The sequence below is a fragment of the Hippichthys cyanospilos genome, chromosome 7, assembly GCF_059441005.1.
Source record: "Hippichthys cyanospilos isolate Australia breed blue-spotted pipefish chromosome 7, RoL_Hcya_1.0, whole genome shotgun sequence".
Taxonomy (NCBI): domain Eukaryota; kingdom Metazoa; phylum Chordata; class Actinopteri; order Syngnathiformes; family Syngnathidae; genus Hippichthys; species Hippichthys cyanospilos.
In genome coordinates, this window is record NC_142375.1 from 6,799,050 (window position 1) to 6,815,757 (window position 16,708).

Genomic DNA, 16,708 nt, shown 5'->3' on the forward strand with positions numbered 1-16,708 from the left:
TGCGTGTGTGTGTGTGTGTGTGTGTGTGTGTGTGTGCGTGTGTGTGTAATATATAACACTAAGTAATGCATTACAGTAATTGCATTAATTTGTAATGCATTACTCCCAACACTGGTGATACCTCATAAAAGTATTGGAATTTAGACTTAATCTTGATTAAAAATGATGAGATTTAGCAATACAATTTAATTTGTATACAGAATGGCAAGAGCCTGACGTTCAGCCGCTGGCCAACACAGGCCAACAACTCTTGTCATTCTTTATGCATTAATGGAAGGCAAACAACTGTGTTTTCAGACTAAGGTAACTTGGGCAGAGTAACTAAATTGTTGTTCCATTGCATTACTATACGTAAGAAAAAGCACCAGAAATAGCTGTGACATTAAGTATCACAATTTTATTACAAAAATTAAATTATTCATCTCTCAGGTTTGCCATGCTTGGAGCATATAACAATGCAGTAAAAAACCCACACCCAAAGATAATAAAGCAGATTTCAACAATGCTTTCACAGCACTTTGTCATTCATGCTGTTACTATACAGATACTGTAACATTCCTAATACAGAGCAGTACAAACACCTGCTAAAACACATGTTGGATAACACTCCAAAACAATAAGTTGAACCCAGCTCAAGAAAGAGAAAACCAAAATAGATTAACACTGAATCTGCAACTTAAAACATTATGTGTGCTGAATATTTGTACCAGCCCAAGGCACCCAGGCTTTGTATTGATGTTGGCAAGTCGGCGACATTCTTACAGAAACACTTGAAGCGAACAACATTTACAAACTGACTTGTACCACAGTCTGACTTAGCATTGTTCATCCGTGCCCTCCGCTCCTTCCGTTCTCTTTGTCAGTCACAGTGCAAGTTCCGGAGGGGCCAAGTGGTGTTAAGAGGGAGGAGGAGGGGGAAGGAAAGGAGAGAGAAAAAAAAAAAAAACCTCACGCTAGACATCTCTTCGCAGCATCAAGCACTGACGAGGATTGACAAGGGTTCCTCTGAGAATCAGGTGGAAACTGTTGTGTAATTCTTTGCTTGGACGGTGACGTCCAGACACGAAGCATATGTGGCCAGGTGCTAGTCACAAATAAAAGAAGCCGTAACAAAAAAACAAAGTTGTGCTTTGAGCGCAATGCCTCATAAATCAACAAATTAGTTTCCCAAAATGACCACCCCTCCCCCCCAAACACACACAACCTCCCAGGTTGAAAACTGTTGTTCAGCACATAAATACTTAGCAACGGCAGAAATCCCAAATTGAAGCTTACAACTAAATTCAAGATTAAAAGGCCTGTAACAAACATCAAATGAAGACGGGAACAACATAAACTCAGAAATACACGGAGGCCTTTTCTCCATGGCTTCAGTTCAGTTCAGTTGGCTGAATGACAAGGCTCAAAAGACCATTTGGTTGCTCCTCCAAATATTTCAATGTTGCTCTCCATCCAAGAGAACACATTGCCGGCTGGTGCTTTACTGTTGCAGGTTGCCAAGTTGTAGATTTCCGTGATGGACAGTTTCCTATTCCAGATGTTTAGGTTTGCTAACTCGCCCACGAAAGCTTGTGTTGCATCAAAGCCTCCACCGAGCGTATCCTACGGAAGCAAACAAATCAAAACACTTGTAAAAATACTAATTACTAAAGATGTTGCAGTTTGTTTTCTATACTTGTCCCTATTTGAGTCATTCGTGCACTTTGTGTCATTCGTGTCATCATCTAGACGAATGCCTCGGAAGTCATATATTTTTGTTGTGGACTTGTGGGGTTGAAAAAAAGCAGATAGTTACCAGAGCATAGGAAAAGGCACATACTGCATACCTATGAGTTCCATCTTAAAGTCTGAAGTGACACAATGTCAACATCAATTATATAAGAGAGTGGAATGTGAACACTGCAAAGTCAGCTGTCTAAGGAGAAGTAACAAGTCAATGTCAAAAGACACGCCTCCCAGGCCCAAGCAATGATCCTCGCTCTCCACTTTTGCTGCTGCATCCACCATGCATTGTAAATCTACTCTTTCAGTGCCATGGACGAGAATTCTTTAAAAACAGGAATAACAATAACAAATAATAAAAATTCTCATTTTTTATTGGAGGGTAGCTGACACCCTTGACTAATGCTTACCTAATATAAGGCAATTGAGCATTGTAGTGCTAACTGAGACCATTGTATAACAGTGTTTCCTCACAAATAAGGTAGATATTACCTACGATTCCAAGTAAGGAATTGTATTTGATCTTTCATACGATAGCACCCATATTTACATAGACATAGCACACACTATTCTGTCAGTCTTGAAAGATGAGTGATAATGCTAAATATACTGTCCCTCCGATGGTTTCCTTTCCCGATAACGCTTAGCACTGACAGAGTTAATTATAACTTCAAAGTTCTTGTTTGACAAATACCCCCCCACCCGCCCAGTTATAAAAGTGTTATCAAGGGGTGAATAATTTAATTTATTGCATGTGTTTTTAGATGTTTTCATGCTTTGATGGAACTTAAGGTTGAAATGTTAGATAAAGGAAACCAGATGTTAAACTTCCAGCAAAGATTTGTTTGCTTGATTCAAACTGATAAAAGAAATGTTACTGCTGCTATTTATCTACCTGCTCCTGTCCCAGGACAAGCACCCCCTCCGGTTTGATAGGGTGATACGGTGCCAGGTTTTCCCCATTGCCCCTCATCACACCATCCTGGAAGGCCTCCCACATCCCATCTCGGGTGGTCCACGTGATGCACAGGTGATGCCATTTGCCGTCGTTGATGAGAAACGGCAGCTTTGCGACCTGCGGCAGATATACTCCTGTTTCAATCTTGATGCAGGCCACAATGTTTATACCTTGAAAACCTTTCTGCATCTTTTCCTAATTCTTCTAAATAACCACACTGTAAGAGAAAACACATCTCGCATGTTTGTGGCTAAAAGAGTCATTTAAGTTGGAACCGTTTTAAATGTAAGTTATTGACATTTACTGTATGACAATGTTAGCACAACAATGCATGCAAGTTGTTTCCACCTAAACAATTTGCTGAGTTATTTTTTTCCCCCTATATCTTTAAGTTGTGAGACAATAAAAAGGACAATTAGTCCTAACAATTCTTAATTATTTGCTGAAAATGTGAGAGAGCAAAACTTCACATTAGCAAATGTTTAAAAATGTTGTTAAATTGGCCAAATTAAAATGTTGACGTTTTTTGCCTTGAAATTTTGAGTTCATCCTTTTATTGATGCGCCACTGTCACTTAAGTTTGACGCTGAACCTGCTACCATATTTTTTTCCTTGTAAATTATTGATTATTGGCTGAAAATATGAGAATTTTCACATTATTTCATTTCATTTCATTTTCACATTAGCAACATTCAAGATATTTTGTTGAATTTGCCATCTTGGAGCTTGTTCCTCCAAATGCACACACAAAATTTTTGGCTATTGTCTCAAACTTTCCGCAGCATATTTACCTTGTCATTTATCAGAATCTCCATTGGGTTGTTTCCCCATTCAATCAGCACCAGCTCGTTGGCCTGACCTGGGACAGCGTAAGAAAAGGGTGTGCCCACCCCTGGTGAGGCATTGGACTTGATCCACAGACACACGGTGAAGGAGTACATCTCAGGCAGACTCCTCTTGGCTTTGGCGTACATGTAGTTGGTTCTCAAGGGGAACGTCAGCTGGAACTTATCCGTGGGTCTGTTTTCTTTGCCTGCACATGAGATTGATGTCAGTGTGTCTTGTGAAGGTTTGCTTCCGCGCTCTCTGGGAATTCTTTTGTATTTAATGGTTGTATTTGGGGATTACGAAGAGGATGGAAGGAAATTAATCAAAGTTCCCCATTATACACAAGACAACAATGAAGATGTGAAATGAATTCATAGGCAGACAGCTGAGGAATGTCAGATGAAAGGTGTTCTTTTCTTTCCTGTGCGTAGTACCAAACAAGACACTTTGCCATCATTGCCTACGAGTTCCCTTGGGGATCTGATGTACCCATGAACCATTCGTGCTTCAATCCATTTTCTGCACTAGTTTTGTTCTCTTGCGGATCATAGCTGAACTGGGGCCTATCCCTTTCATCCTCATGTTGTGGCTCTGCATGAGTGTTGAGTGTTATTGCTAGGTTCAGACCGATTACGGGTGGTGTAACAAGCGATACGTTTGAATTGCAGTACACCTATGACGTGTTTGGTGCGCTTGAAGAATTTTTAACAGAATAAATCTTATCTTAATACGCCTGTACGTGAACGAGGATGGACTCAGAAATTAGTTCATATATATATATATATATATTATGCTAAAATCTTCATTTCAGATGCCGAAAAGTGTAGTCCCAGTGTAGTCTTTTTGTGGAAACCGTGCCAAAATGGTTCTTTGAGTCTTAAAGGTTGCTAGAGGATTAGAGGATGCTCAGGTCTGGTCCCGAGTCAGATACAGGCCTATTGCAACCATTTGAACTCACTTTCACATTGATAGGCAAGGTTGAGTCTTTTGTTCAGCTTTTGATGCATGAAATGTGGGTGGAAACCGGGGTACACACAGAAACCAGCATCCACCTAATCATGCACACACACACACACACACGCACACACACACAAAATCACACGTACACAAGTACAAGAGCTGATAAAGCTTCATAGATGCTCCATCTTGCCCATGAAAGAAGTACAAACAATAATCAAGTAGCTTCAGTAAGCAAATCTCTGCACAAGCAGCAGAAATTTACGTGTGATCACTTAAGGCTTTTTTTTATTTTTTATTTATTTATTTTTGCAAGTCACACGGTGCTTGGCTGCGAAACGCCAAAAGGCGGGAGGGCAAACTCGTGTTAAGATATGCAAAGCAATGCAGCCCTCTTTCCTCTCATTGAGCGCGCAAGGCGATGGATGCTGCTGCAGTAGCAGCAAGCAAGAAAAAAAACATTTGAGTGAGAGTTCATGAACCTGTCTAATCAGGTTTTGTGAGCGATGTGCTCTTGGGCAATAAATCAACTTTCATTTTAGCACACTCCGCACTTTGAGATGCACGCACCTTTCTCCAGGTCAGTGATGCGGTGGTGCAGAGAAGTGAGTGTGGACTCCACTCGATTTCGTTGCTCGCTGTCGTTTCTGGAACCACTTTTGGCTTCCTCTAATGTGTTGACCCGAGACAGAACCTGTTTCTCCATGTCGTCGATCTTGTTTTGAAGCATGTCCTTCAGGCTGTTTGTTTGCACGGTGTTATTTCCTCGGCTGTATTGCTGGAGTGCGCAGAAAGAAAAATGATTTGTAAGGAACAACAAGACTATTTGCCGGGTGGCTCAGCGTAACTGTATCTGCGGATACTATACTATCAAATTGCTTAGAATAACTTATCACAGTATCCTGTAAAGGCACTCCAGCCAGGCTATATCAAATGCATTCTGTATCCACCTTTTGGATAACTATGTGTAATGGAAGTGAGAGGTTTTTTTCAACACTGTGAGTGTTTATTTTCCTACTATTTAATAGAGTTTGCAAAGGCATCAAGTAGCACCAAACATGTTGAAAATGACCCTATAAACAAAATCATCAGTAATAGCTGTCGTTGTGATGCATTGCATGCGTACACAACCGTAAAATGTGATAGGAATAAACATACACTCAAAATACTTCTGTGCCATATTGCAAGATCATTTTGTGAGTGCTTCAGTTAGATATGAATTTTATTCTCAATGCTGCAGTTGTTTTTACTTCATTGCCTATTTTTGTATTGTTAATGTGGATGCAGCCTACAGTGAATAATGCTGCTGTGAGAATTACATTTCCCTCACAGGATGAATAAAGTGGATGAATAAAGTCTATCTATCTATCTATCTATCTATCTATCTATCTATCTATCTATCTATCTATCTATCTATCTATCTATCTATCTATCTATCTATCTATCTATCTATCTATCTATCTATCTATCTATAATATATATATATATATATATATATATATATATATATATATATATATATATATATATATATATATATATATATATATATATATATATATATATATACTTGGTCAAGCAGGACTGTTTGATACAGCTCGTGCATTGCATCATACTATCGTGCGAGTATACCTAATGAATTGGGATGCCAGTATTCTATCTGTGCTTAGTAAAAGATACACTTTGTGGTTTGGCTTCTTACAAAGAGCGCAGAGCTCAAGAGAACGTGACCTTATATTGGAACTTGCCTACCTCAAGGTTCTCCAGCCTCTGTTTAAGAGTCTGTAAAGTGTGTCCCAGCTGGGCCAGGGTCTCTGCGGTGCCCCGTGAAATATCCCCCATCGTGTTCTTGGCGCCCGGCCGCCTCCCGCCGGGTCCCGCCGCGGCCGGGAAGCTCTGACTCTCGCAGCGGCTCAACTTGGACGTTAGTTCCCGGATCGTCTCCTTCTGGTTCATGATGGTCTCTTTCTGCTGCAGCACGGTCTCGCGCAGTTGCATGACGGTAGTTTTCAGGTCCTCTGCCGGACCACTGTTCTGCATGGTGGCCGCGCACAAGTCCATATCCTTGGGCACCGACGTGCAAATAAACTGCGTCTGTCCCAAGTCTTGCGCGGCGCTCTCCGCGGTGGCCAGGCAACAAAGGAGAAAAACTTTCCACGGGAGTCGTTCCATGGCTCCACTCGTGTTGCTCTCGGAGTTCAGCACCACGGAGCTATTCGCTGAAGCTTGGAGCCGCAGCAAGACGCGCACGCTTTTATAGAGCTCTTGACGCAGCCAGCCCCCCATTCATCGCAGCTCGGAGAGGAGGCACCCGGAGTCCGGCCCATTCTTATAGGTCGTGCACGATGCGTGGAACAGTCGCCTACGTGCTTGATATCAATGCCAAGCAAAGCTTTCAGCCTCGTGCTTGATCGCAGTCGGTAAAGCAAAAAAGAAAACAAAATGATGAGCAAAAAACCCGTCCAAATATTATCTCAATTCAATATTGTAGACACGCAATATAGTTTCAATTAAAGGACTATGCTGTGCTGTGAAATTGTTACTGGTCTTTCTTAAAAAAAAAGAAGAAAAGAAAACAACTATACTAGCAATGATTGCGCATCATCCCCTTTCCTCCCTCCAAAACGTACACTGTATAAACGGCTGTACAGTATTTTAAAAATGATCGACTTCTCTTGTTACAGTAAAAACAGCCATTTGCATGAACTCCCAGGAGGAGGTTTGCTTGGTAATGGATTGAAAGCAGCAGATGGAAGCTCTTTCCATGCATTTTCCATTCAATCAGTGTCTATAGCGAGGATGGGCTACAAAATGCGAGGAGGGGCCAACAATTTTCATCAGTTCCACCCGGGGACCAACTAAACCATACACCTGCTAATTATATGTATGACAAAAATGTGTATACATGTATAAAGTATGTCCTCTTAATTTTTTCTTTAATTGATACATTTAACATATTGCTCAATTGCTATCCTAATCCAACAGCAAAGGATTGAAGGAAGTAAACTGAAACGGTTACAGTAAGGACCTGACAGCAAGCAAAAAAAGAAACAGATAGATAGATAGATATAGATAGATAGATAGATAGATAGATAGATAGATAGATAGATAGATAGATAGATAGATAGATAGATAGATAGATAGATAGATAGATAGATAGATAGATAGATAGATATAGATAATGTATGTATGGTCTGTTTGCTGACCCTGCACCACCTGACACTTCAGTGTTCCACTGAATGAAAAAGTTTCCCAGATCATGGTGGACCCCCCTCCACCTTGCTAGGTAGAAAACAACTCAGGTGGGATGTCCGTCATTACAACATACAGCATTACTGGTAATGTTGGATCCTACCTGAGATGTTTTCTACTCAGCACAGCGGAGGGGGTCCATCTTGATCTGGGGTGCTTTTTCATTCAGTGGACACAGGTGCAGGTTCAGCAAGGGGTTTGCTGGTTACCAGCAGATGTTGCAGTGTGCACGCCTGATGACTGAGGGCCCTTGTCTGCGTGCTCACAGCTGCTTTTTTCAACAGGACGATGCTGCAGTTTACAATTCTTGCTTGACAAACGACTTCTTCAGGGTGAACAACATGAGACTTTTGGACAATCCTGCATGTTCCCCTGATTTAAACCCCATGGAGAACATTTGGCGATTGATGGCAGGGGAAGTTTATGAAAACGGCAATTAGTTCCGGTGGTTGATGTCCATCATGAAGCCATCTTCACCACTTGGAGCAATGTTTTCGCTTGTTATTTTTTGAACGATGATTTTCTTTGTTGAATTTTAAGTTCCAAATGTTTTCTTTTTTTCTCACAGCCCCTTATTGCTCTGTGTATTGTAGCTCGACCTAAAACCTCATTAAGATCCCAGTGTGAGTAATTTTAGTTGGTTTTCAAGTGATATTAGGATTCTGATCATGTCTATGGGAACCATGCATGTTATTGAGAATGTGGAAGGAAAGCAGTGTACATGGGCATGGGTTGCAAACTCCACACGAAATGCGCCTGAACCGAACCACCACTCTTTCTCCATGCCGCCCAGCAAGTGTTTCATGTTTCAGTAACTCAAACTTAGGTAACAGCAAAAAGATCTAGCTCAGATCATGTTCCGGTAACAAATCATAAGATATGACCATGGGGAAAAACGGATTTTTTTTTTTTTTTTTAACTGAATGGATTCATTTAAGATAACGCAATGCTTTTGATATAAACGCCTTTGACAGAGCGTTTAGTTTCCATGAACAAGAACATCTTTTACACCAGATGTCAAAGGACCAGAAATAAATGTGAAATGTGCTCTTTGTGTTACGCTGCTTTTTCTTGCCAAATGAGCACAACTACTCAGAGACACATTGATTTTGTGTCCCACTTGCATCACAGTGCAGTGTAAAACTTTGGTCACAAACAGAATTGTGAAGACGAATGCTCCGCTGAAACATTTGTAACTCAGTTACATTGCAAGAAGTTTTTCAGACTTAGGCATGACGACTCCGCAGCCATCGACTAAACGTGGGAGGAAAATTGACCCACAAGCCCACTTTAATTTGTTTAATTATTGATCCTGTGTGTTGTAATCAGCAAGATGCCGAGCTTTGGGCAAGCAGTGGCATATGAAATAAATGGCGGATGTGAGCTTAATTGCTCCAGGACAAGTATGTACAGCATTCTCCTTATCTCAGCAGAATGCTTGTCATTAGAGCTCATAACCTTGCTGCAGATAAACAAGGGCCACTTTGTTGTATTTAGCTGCCCGACAGCTGCTTATTTGCCAACAAAGAGCAAAGTTTGCAGGTTTTTAATCACAATGTCAGTCTGGTTTACGATCAGGGATTTGTAGTTTGCCACGCGATTGGCTATATGTGACACCTCGCAGCACCATATGGTCTGTCACATTTTCCTTGCTTGCTTCCTCGCATGTGTCAGCTTTATCACTGAAAGAAATTAACCCATCTTTTCAGAAAGCAACATATGCTGAATGAGGGTGCTACCTTATTGACGTAATCATCTTTGGTGCTCATAGCAGGAAACAGACTGATATTGATATGTTCCTGGTTCCACACCTTTGCGGCAAGCGCACTGAGTTGGACATCAAAGGCAGGATGGAAAAGGACTCAAATCTGTAACGATTAGTCTTCTCAGGTCTGCTGAATAATGCAAAGCTTTATAATAGAACCCACTGTCTAATGGCAAAGACAGATACGAGCCATTTCACACACTGGCAAAACGCAGCATGCTTATTTACCCAGCATTTGCTCGAGTAGTGAAGAATTATGCAGACCGATTGATTGGAATACATGACTGCAAAAGCAAGAAAAGGGAGAAAGGTTATAGAGAGTGCAGAGACTGCATTCTGGCATACTCTGACATATACTCACCGGCAATAAAATTGTGCAATATTTTTCCTTCTTGGAATTAAATAACATAATCTCTCTCATCACAACTGCAAAGTTTATTTGTAACCAAAAAAGGATTACTGAGCACAGTTTGTAGTTAGTAGCTACTTTCCGCTGTTGTTGTTGTTTTATTTTTTGTTTTTGTTTTTATGAGGGGATTGAAGTTCATTTTATAGAACTTTAGGAATATTCTTAGGCAGGACGACAAAAGTAAAAACCGACAACAAATCCCCAATTGTATTTTAATCATTATTTGCACTAAAACGAAAAGAGGATGTGTCATGTACTACTAATAAAGTGTATCCATGCTTTTGTTAAACTACACAAAGGCTCAAGAATGAAAGACATTTAGTACGTCATATTTGTTGTCATAGTGCAGTGCTTCTCCATTATATTTTGCCAAGCCACCCCAACGAATAAGAAAACTTTTGCACCCCGCCACTCGATACGCTGACTTCGAATAAGATTACTATCTTAGTATACTTAAACCTGTATTCTTTTTAACATTAACAAAAGAAAAAAAACATCAACTTTCAACAACTGTTATTTTTCTACGGCGTTTATAGAGGTTACCGTTTAGTCTAAAACAGAAAAAAATTACCGAGTGCATCAAAGTGCCTGAAACTAAAAAAGAAAAAAAAAAGATGAAAATTCTTATTTTCTTGCAATTACACTTCACATGACAAAAGCAAAGCCCCCCGGCATCACCTCCCGCCCATTATTTGAAAAACACTGCCATAGTGGAAGGGTCTCACTAAGCCAAGTCCGGCTTACAGTGGTTGATGACCAGTGGGTGGAATGTCACCGAGCAAACGGGTGCTGATTCCAGTTCACATTTGGCCGGCATCCGGTCATCTCCTCTTAAGTGTTACTTGGCGGCAATGTGTGTCGCGTCCAGCTGTGTGCTTCTAGTACAGCAAACAGAGCTCAGAATAAGCAAAACACACAAGCAACCAATACAATGAAAGTTATTTTGTCCTACGTTGACATCATCAAACACATTCACCCGCCCTTCACCAGCCTCACTCACCAATAACTTCAACTGTACTAATTCTTTGCTCAGTTATCTGACAAAATTTGTGAACTTAATTATTCATTTTTTTATATGTCCATTCTTTTAATTGCTGGAAAAAAACCCTCTTTGCTCATTTTATGCTCTTTCAAATGCCGTAAAATACCATCAGATGGTCTTGACGTCCTTTCTAATCACCCCAAGATGGTACTGAAAGTCTTGTCATGGTACCAAGGAACTACGTTGAAGTGACACATGAAAGATCAACTTTTTTTAGGAGAGCATCAATTACTCATGTTTTTTTTTTTCTATTTGTGACAGCACTTAATCCCTATCCTATACTAAAATCAGGTTACTGTGCAGCTCTTACAAAAAGCCACAACCACACATACACTTCAAGTATGTATTCAATGGTATTTGATTGCACCACATCTAAAGGTAGCATTTTATCACTAAGCCACCAAAATACACCAGTCAAGTAATGCAGCAATCTGGCATATGAGATCAGACAAAACCTAAAATTCAGACTTGTAGTCACTAACATGGTGCCCATAAGGCCAATGTGTGTTTAACTGGCTTTGCAACCAGGGTGTACCCCACCTCTCACCCAAGTCAAGTGAGAAAGGCTGATGACCCCCATGAGAATAGGCAATATAGAGAATGGATCAATGTTAACCGAGGTTTTCCTGCATTCCAAAATCATTAAAAAAATAAATGTATATAAAAACAATCTTCATTTAAGAATATCATTATCGGTATGTGTCTTTTGAATATGTATACTATCCGTTATAGAGTTATTAGTATTTAAAAAAGCTTTAGAAACAGTGGTTGTGGTTCTTTATGAAGCCTCAAAGGGACAGTGCGTAAGATTCAGACCGTTTTTCATTACGGACAGCAGGAGGTGCTGCAGGTTCTGCATTTACCATTGTCCGTAGTGTGGGGCCGCGTGAGGTGTGGCAGGGGAGACGGGGTCACAGAGGTCAGAGGTTCTTAATAGAATATTTATTTCGTCACTCAAAGTTCAAAGAAACTATATCAAAACAGGGGGTCAAAAGACAGTAATCGAAATTAGGTTGGTTGTTGGAGTTGAAAACTACTCGCTTTACAAAGTACCAACGGAAGCAGGCAAAAGATATGATCCCAAGTGCAAAAACTTGAAATAAGGTCTGTTCACGGGATTCCAAAACTGGCGCACAAAGTTCGACCTAAAGCAGTTCAAAAAACGGTCAAAGTCCAAATAAAACCTGTTCTTGCAACTCTCTGGCTTTGGCTTCGTGGCCACTCTCTGGTTTTGCTTGTGTCTTCGTCAGCGGCACAGTCTCTCCCCCTCCAACCAGCCAGGCCGGCTTTTATCCAATTACTTAATCAGCTGCACCTGTTGAGGCAGTGAGGCATGCTGGGCAATGGAGTCCTCGGCATCTCGGCCATTTTGGGGTGTGGCATTGGTTCATAGGAGGGGAAGTTGCGGCCCTCCACTCCACGGCCCCTTGTGATGCCACAGTAGCTATAACAAAAATGGCCCCCTCTGGAAAAGTGCCACCCACCATGTAATGTAATTTAATGATAACTAGACCTATGATTATATTTAAAACATATTGTTGGTCATTGCAAACACATTCATTTGCAAGTTTTTGAAATATACAATCATTTAATTTATTCAATTTGAATGAAAACCAGTCTAAATATTACTCACTGTCCCTTTAAGTGTTGCCTGATAAAGGGTTAACAAAAAAAATGTGTGTGTGTGTTGGGGGGGGGGGGGGGTGTTGAGTTAACTACTTTTTCTTGGCATTGACGTCACACCTCCTAACAGAAGCGAGAGGGCTGCACTGACGTCAGCCACCCAACCAAGAGCAATACAAAGAGATGAAGAGGGAATTGAGAGGCACGTGTCCAACAGAGAGCTTGCTCATCATTGACAGCGCCAGTGATGATGAGGTTAAAGCTCTTTTATACCTTCTGTGCACGCTGCACAAAAAAAAAAAAAAACATCTCTAAGGCCTAAGCTTTAAAGTGTAGCTCCTGTGATCCCAAATTGAGGTTTTGAAGGGTAAAGGGAGCAATAAGTTTGATAAATATCTGGTGGTCCAATTTTCGTGTCGCAACCTCTGTTTGCCAAAGCAGCGTCATTTTGGGAAGGGATGTGACGTCAAGTCGTTGACAGGGCCACTCCTCACCCCACCGAGTGACATACCAGATCGTTGTTATCGTTGCTAAAATTAAGTATTTTGAAAAGTCGAAAAGAAATGGTCCAACGTGGATATTTATTTGAGCCAAACGGGAATCCAGCAATGAAAATGGCAAGCATTATTTACCAGTTGAAAAAGAAGCATATCCATTACACTGGAAAGACAACAAGATGGAGGCTGCTGATTTGATCACTTGCCAAAGGCTGATATTGAGGGCTTTCTTTTCTGCCATCAACACAAACTTGCAGTGGAGGAAATTTAAAAAATTGGGAAAAAAAAATCCAAACTTCAAAGGCTTGAAATGTAATCCATACTTTGCCCTGCTATTTTGCTCTTCAAAACTGGATATTCTCCTGTTTCAGTAGGATTTGTGTGAAGAATTAAATCGATCGCGAAACCCACCCCTCCTCCCTTTTTTTTCAACCCAAGCCATTTTTATGGTGCTATATGTGCTACCTAAGTTTCTTAGCATAGTGAAGAAAATCTTTTCAGTGACATCCTCTTTAGTTTTGCATGTTTATTATTTCACATACGGTATGGTTGGTATAGCTGTACCTCGGGATACAAAAGTCTCGGTTCACAAGATCAATATACAAAACAACATCCGAAAAACTTTTTGACCCATGATATGAAAACAATTCAAGATACTGTCGTCCTGCTTTGCCATTTGTAAGCTGCTGTCCTGATGCTTGTTGTTTAGCTGCTGTTCACATGCTTGCCTTATGAGACGGTGTTTTGTCCAGTCTTTGGGTCCGGCTGTGAAGAAATATTACTTGCTAGAGCACCAAGTCGCTCTGTTAAGTCCGCTGGTGCTGGATAATGCCCCTGCTTATCCTCTCGGCCTCAAGGATGATACCCTTGAGAAATTTTCATCAATCAAGTTTCACTAACACCGAACACCAGCCGCCTCCTCCATGGACCAGTAAGTGATTTCAAACTTGAAGAATCTATGTGATGTAGTAACGATTTTGCCATTTACTCCAAATTGTTTTCTGTCGTTTAATATTCATAATTTTTTTTTGCTTGGCACGAATTAGATAATTTACATAGGGAACTGAACTCAAGTTACGAAATATAACTACATGAAAGCCATCCTGAAAATAACTAATTTCGAATTTTGGATATCGTGTACAGTGTTTCCAATACGGTGCAACCATATACCGTAACGGTTTCTCCTAATTAAAACACCAAGTGACATTAACAGATACTCTTGGCATTATGTGTTGCACTAGACGTAGGAGAACTTCATCTTAATTCTCCAAAGGCAGCACATTAGCACTTCCCCACAACGGCGCTCTTCATCAAGCCGTTCTTGTTGGACTCCCTCCAGAAACAACATTTTCTTTACTAGAGCTTGTCTGCACCAAAATGTTTGCAAAGAGGAAGTGGGATTATGGTTTTTAGTATCTGACTAACTGAAATGAAAAATCAATTTTTGCTTCAGTAAAAAGAAATGTTTTCCTTTTAGTATTCTCTGCAATGCCTTTTGAAGAGATCAGTCATATTTGATATGACGTTCAAAGCATAGTGTTGTAAGCATACAATACAGGTAAAGAAAATGTTCAGCTTTTAATTTATATTACAGTTTGAAGTGAATTGATTGTTATTTTATTTATTGAAATGCAATGTGTGATCAATTATCTTTGCATTAGTTGGTACAGTGCTTCCTATCTTGCTTCTCTTTTATCAACTGTTATCAAACCGTCATGGGAGTCTGTATAGATTGTTCTTTTCAGAAAGTGTATTTTACAAGGCTGCTTCACATCGGCAAAGGTGGGTATTCCGTCAAACTGGTGTTGAAACAGATTTGCACCACTGTTTTTCGTTTTTTTTTTTTTTTTTTTGACACTCTGTATTTTGCAAAAATAAACTCATTGGAGACTATGCATCCAACTTCATGAAGACCGCTTAGGGAAAGTTGTTTCTGTCATGCCATGACAGTGCCTCAAAGCAAAAATCTATAGCAACAGTTTTTTTTTAAAGCCTACACTTATTTTTTGAAGTTGGAAGAATCTCCAGTAAGCAGGCAAACGTTCAACGTGCTATTCATTTACATTTATAAAGATGAAACTTTACAAGGCACAATATTGTTGTCAGTGAGTCTACAAAGCTTAGACGGAAGCACTTTGTGGTTAGTGGCCACCACCTTGGGAGAGCAGCTGTGTTTTAGGATTTAATAACACGAAAAGGAGACCCTGTATGCCAGAAGGGTTCCTAGAGGGACTGAATGAGCTCTTGCACATCCTCTCCCAATTGCATCAAATATAAGCATCTTCTTGTAAAAACAGTCTTTCCATGGCCGTTAGAGGTGCTGGGTAATTCTGCATATCATATCTGGATGAGGTCACTCTGAAAATGCACAGAATTGGAAACAGATGTAAAGAATCGATATCGGCCGCTCCTCCAGGCAATATAGGAATCAGATATAAAAAGGTGATCTTTAGACATACATTTTTGGTCACACATACTGTACTAATTTCAGACCTTGAGCAAAGCAAAGTGAACCATTGTCATGTAAATTTCAGAAGCACCTCTTTAATCAGTGGGATTCACTGTTTCTGTTATTGACCTATAATTAACACAAAAAGTTTACTGAAGCACACTCACAAAATAAGCATTGGCAGCAGAAGTGGTCTGAAATGGTCCTCCCTCTGACCCTGTACTTGAAACCACCAACATTTCTCTTTGTGATGAGCAGGCCAGGATCTGTGTCTGTTGTGACGTGTTCACTCAGTGTCTAGTGTCTAGTGTGTGTGTGTGTGTGTGTGTGTGTGTGGGGGGGGGGGGGGGGGGGGGGGTATGTTGTTTGGGTCAGAGTGCCCCTCTGAACCTCAGATGTGACAAGGACAGTGTGATGTTCTAATGAACCTTGCTTCCTGTTGACAGGTCAAGTATATAACGCCCCTCAACCCTCATTATTCTTCTTATATTCTGGATGAAACAGTCTAAATTATGTCTAATGTTTTTAAAATGCTGATTAACGGCTGTCAACAACATTTTTGCAATGTGTCTTTTAGTCACCTTTCAATATAGCACATGCGTATGGAAAATGGTCAACAAAGACATAAAAATTGATTAAGCTAAATGGGTGGGGAATTAAATCATTCAAGTGGGGAAAATGGTACGGTATCTTTATGGCATCTAATGCAGGTACAAGTGACTTGATGATCTAAATATTATAAGCCGTAACAACAAAAATCTGCCAGATCTACATTTGTCATGTATAGGCAGCATGTTGTATCAAATATTTAATCAGGGAGATGGTACATAGGAGTTTTAAAAAATGTTATTCTTAGTGAAAACTATATTTTGCAAACTGCCTGGTTTCAGCAACATCATGACCAATTGAGACTGAACATGCTTGTTTAATTAAAAATAAGAGCAGCACTAGCACACCTTCAACACAGATTGAACATACCTGCACATTTAGAAATCAGAGCAGCACCAACATGTTTTCAATATGGCAGAGATGCACTTGGTTTGTTAGAATACTGCACCAACACAAAGTAACACACCTGATTGAAAGCCTACCAGATGTTTATAAGCACTATAATCACCCGCTTCATCCTCTGCACTAAATCCATTCCCGCTGATGTCCCGTGGCTGCAAATATTTTGTTATGCCTCCAGGAATCACTGCCGGTATT

The 16,708-nt window shown here is 40.3% G+C and overlaps 1 protein-coding gene across 1 annotated transcript; it reads right to left on the reverse strand.

The window, feature by feature from the left end:
• Nucleotides 1-377: 377 nt before the first annotated feature.
• On the reverse strand, nt 378-6,766 carry LOC148420838 (neuronal pentraxin-1-like). The gene is made up of 5 exons (XM_088420417.1): nt 6,218-6,766; nt 5,036-5,243; nt 3,472-3,713; nt 2,618-2,797; nt 378-1,602 (listed from the first exon to the last, which is right to left on the reverse strand). The coding sequence occupies exons 1-5, from the start codon at nt 6,749-6,751 to the stop codon at nt 1,381-1,383; spliced, it is 1,386 nt and encodes a 461-aa protein (XP_088276543.1). The 5' UTR covers nt 6,752-6,766; the 3' UTR covers nt 378-1,380.
• Nucleotides 6,767-16,708: the final 9,942 nt, after the last annotated feature.

Excerpts from the sequence above, each read along its gene's own strand:
- LOC148420838 (XM_088420417.1), bottom strand. The coding sequence starts at position 6,751 with ATGGGGGGCTGGCTGCGTCAAGAGCTCTATAAAAGCGTGCGCGTCTTG. Across the intron at positions 5,244-6,217 it reads AGAGGCTGGAGAACCTTGAG|CAATACAGCCGAGGAAATAA; the intron begins GTAGGCAAGTTC and ends TGCGCACTCCAG. Across the intron at positions 3,714-5,035 it reads CATCACTGACCTGGAGAAAG|GCAAAGAAAACAGACCCACG; the intron begins GTGCGTGCATCT and ends TCTCATGTGCAG.